The following is a 2,500-nucleotide window of genomic DNA, read 5'->3' on the forward strand; positions in this document are numbered from 1 at the left end:
CATGACTGCACACCAGTGACCAAAGCAAGGTCCATAAAGACATGGATGAGTGAGTTTGGTGTGGAGGAACTTGACTGTCCTGCACAGAGTCCTGACCTCAACCCCATAGAACACCTTTGGGATGAATTAGAGTGGAGACTGTGAGACAGACCTTCTCGTCCAACATCAGTGCCTGACCTCACGAATGCGCTTCTAGAGGAACGGTCAGAAATTCCCATAAACACACTCCTAAACCTTGTGGAAAGCCTTCCCAGAAGAGTTGAAGCTGCTATAGCTGCAAAAGGCAGGACAACTCCATATTACATTCATGTGCAGATAAAGGCAGATGTCCCAAATGCAGTGTAGATTGTTTGATCAACCTGAACATCACACAGATATGAAGATGATTAATGCTGAAGTTCTCTTCCATTCTCCTTAAACATAAGTGTATGACTGAACCCCCTGCCCCCTGACCTCTCCTATTATCTGACACATGGTGACACTAGAGAACATCCTGATAAAACTCTGAAGGAAGGAGTGTGAGATTCACATGAGTGTGTGTGTGTGTGTGTTTGTGTTGGTACACAATCAAATAAACAAAAAGTATTTGAACTTGGCTGTGCTTCTACATCATCATCATCATCATATTTAAAACACACCCCTTTCATTATCACAAACAATAAGAACAATCTGAAAGGTGAAATTATAAAACACAAACCTAAAAATATTTTAATTGGTTATTTGTAAATATTATAATTAATAAATATTATGTGTATGAAATAAAACATTATGCCCTGAATTCTAATGATTAGTTTTCTCATTTCTGATTTCCTCACTCTATCCATCTTCTGCTCCTGCTACGTCTGAGACTCCGCCTCCTGTGCACTGGAGTCCCGCCCTGGTTCTCTGATTGACAGGTTCTTCTCCTCTTCTGGATCATAGAAGTAAAATTTCCGTAGATACCCGATCAAAGGTCTGAGAGAGAACCACACAACAAATCTTACCTCTGCATCACATGACACACATCAACCAATCAGAACACAGCAATGGATTAAAAGTGTTAATATATCAATATAGAGTAATATACAACTAGAGTGTGTGTGTGTGTGTGTGTGTACCTGGGCAGTGGGAGCTTCTGTGTGTGTGTGTGTGTGTGTACCTGGGCAGTGGGAGCTCCTGTGTGTGTGTGTGTGTGTGTACCTGGGCAGTGGGAGCTCCTGTGTGTGTGTGTGTGTGTACCTGGGCAGTGGGAGCTCCTGTGTGTGTGTGTGTGTGTGTGTGCCTGGGCAGTGGGAGCTCCTCTATGTCTGTGTGTGTGTGTGTGTGTGTGTGTGTGCCTGGGCAGTGGGAGCTCCTCTATGTCTGTGTGTGTGTGTGTGCCTGGGCAGTGGGAGCTCCTCTATGTCTGTGTGTGTGTGTGTGTGTGTGTGTGTGTACCTGGGCAGTGGGAGCTCCTCTATGTCTGTGTGTGTGTGTGTGTGTGTGTACCTGGGCAGTGGGAGCTCCTCTATGTCTGTGTGTGTGTGTGTGCCTGGGCAGTGGGAGCTCCTCTATGTCTGTGTGTGTGTGTGTGTGTGTGTACCTGGGCAGTGGGAGCTCCTCTATGTCTGTGTGTGTGTGTGTGTGTGTACCTGGGCAGTGGGAGCTCCTCTATGTCTGTGTGTGTGTGTGTGTGTGTGTGTACCTGGGCAGTGGGAGCTCCTCTATGTCTGTGTGTGTGTGTGTGTGTGTGTACCTGGGCAGTGGGAGCTCCTCTATGTCTGTGTGTGTGTGTGTGTGTGTACCTGGGCAGTGGGAGCTCCTCTATGTCTGTGTGTGTGTGTGTGTGCCTGGGCAGTGGGAGCTCCTCTATGTCTGTGTGTGTGTGTGTGTGTGTGTACCTGGGCAGTGGGAGCTCCTCTATGTGGTCTATGCGGACGAGTTGTCTGATGCAGAAGCGACAGAGGTGCTGCAGAGACTTCACACTGCTGAACCGAGACACTGGATACAGAAGCTGCACTGGGGTAGGGGGAAGACCTGGGAAACACACGAGAGACAGATATTTACCTCAATTATAATAACGCACAATCATCATCATCATCATTATAATAATAAGAAGAAGAAGAAGAAGAAGAAGAAGAAGAGGTGCAAGCAGCAATTAAGAGGGGCCAAGCACCCAGACTCTGATAGCTTTATACGTTACAAGTGACAGTGCAAATGGTGTTATTTGCTCAAATACCTTAGTAATTGTGCAATGAGCAGCATGAAGGTGAGAATGAAATGGAGTGTGTTGTAATGGTGAGATGTGCAACAGTGAGAGGAACTGAGGAACTGAGCAGACCCTGAATCTAACAGATGAGAGAGTTCTACATGTAACACTGTATATAGCAGACAAACCTTAGAGTAGATCTCCTGCAGCTGTAGAGGAAAACTCATCCATAACTTCAGACACAGGGACTGAAGAGTGATGTGTAGATACACTCATGTGACAGTGGTGGAGAGAGAGAGACAGAGAGAGGTGGAGTGATGGAGAACAGGTGAT

The 2,500-nt window shown here is 46.2% G+C and overlaps 1 protein-coding gene across 3 annotated transcripts in view; it reads right to left on the reverse strand.

Moving 5' to 3' along the window:
* Positions 1-2,500, reverse strand: part of LOC131345393 (suppressor of cytokine signaling 7-like) — a 27,407-nt gene that overhangs the window by 1,011 nt on the left and 23,896 nt on the right. For 2 of the 3 annotated variants that reach the window (XM_058378246.1, XM_058378244.1), the window contains 2 exons: positions 1,860-1,995; positions 816-954 (listed from right to left, as the gene is read on the reverse strand). In XM_058378246.1, coding sequence (XP_058234229.1) covers positions 837-954; positions 1,860-1,995 — 254 coding nt within the window. In that variant the 3' untranslated portion in view covers positions 816-836. Of the gene's footprint in view, positions 1-516; positions 955-1,859; positions 1,996-2,500 lie in introns of those variants that run through there. The other variant, XM_058378245.1, reaches the window with a different exon arrangement.

Source organism: Hemibagrus wyckioides, linkage group LG24, assembly GCF_019097595.1.
Source record: "Hemibagrus wyckioides isolate EC202008001 linkage group LG24, SWU_Hwy_1.0, whole genome shotgun sequence".
NCBI lineage: Eukaryota > Metazoa > Chordata > Actinopteri > Siluriformes > Bagridae > Hemibagrus > Hemibagrus wyckioides.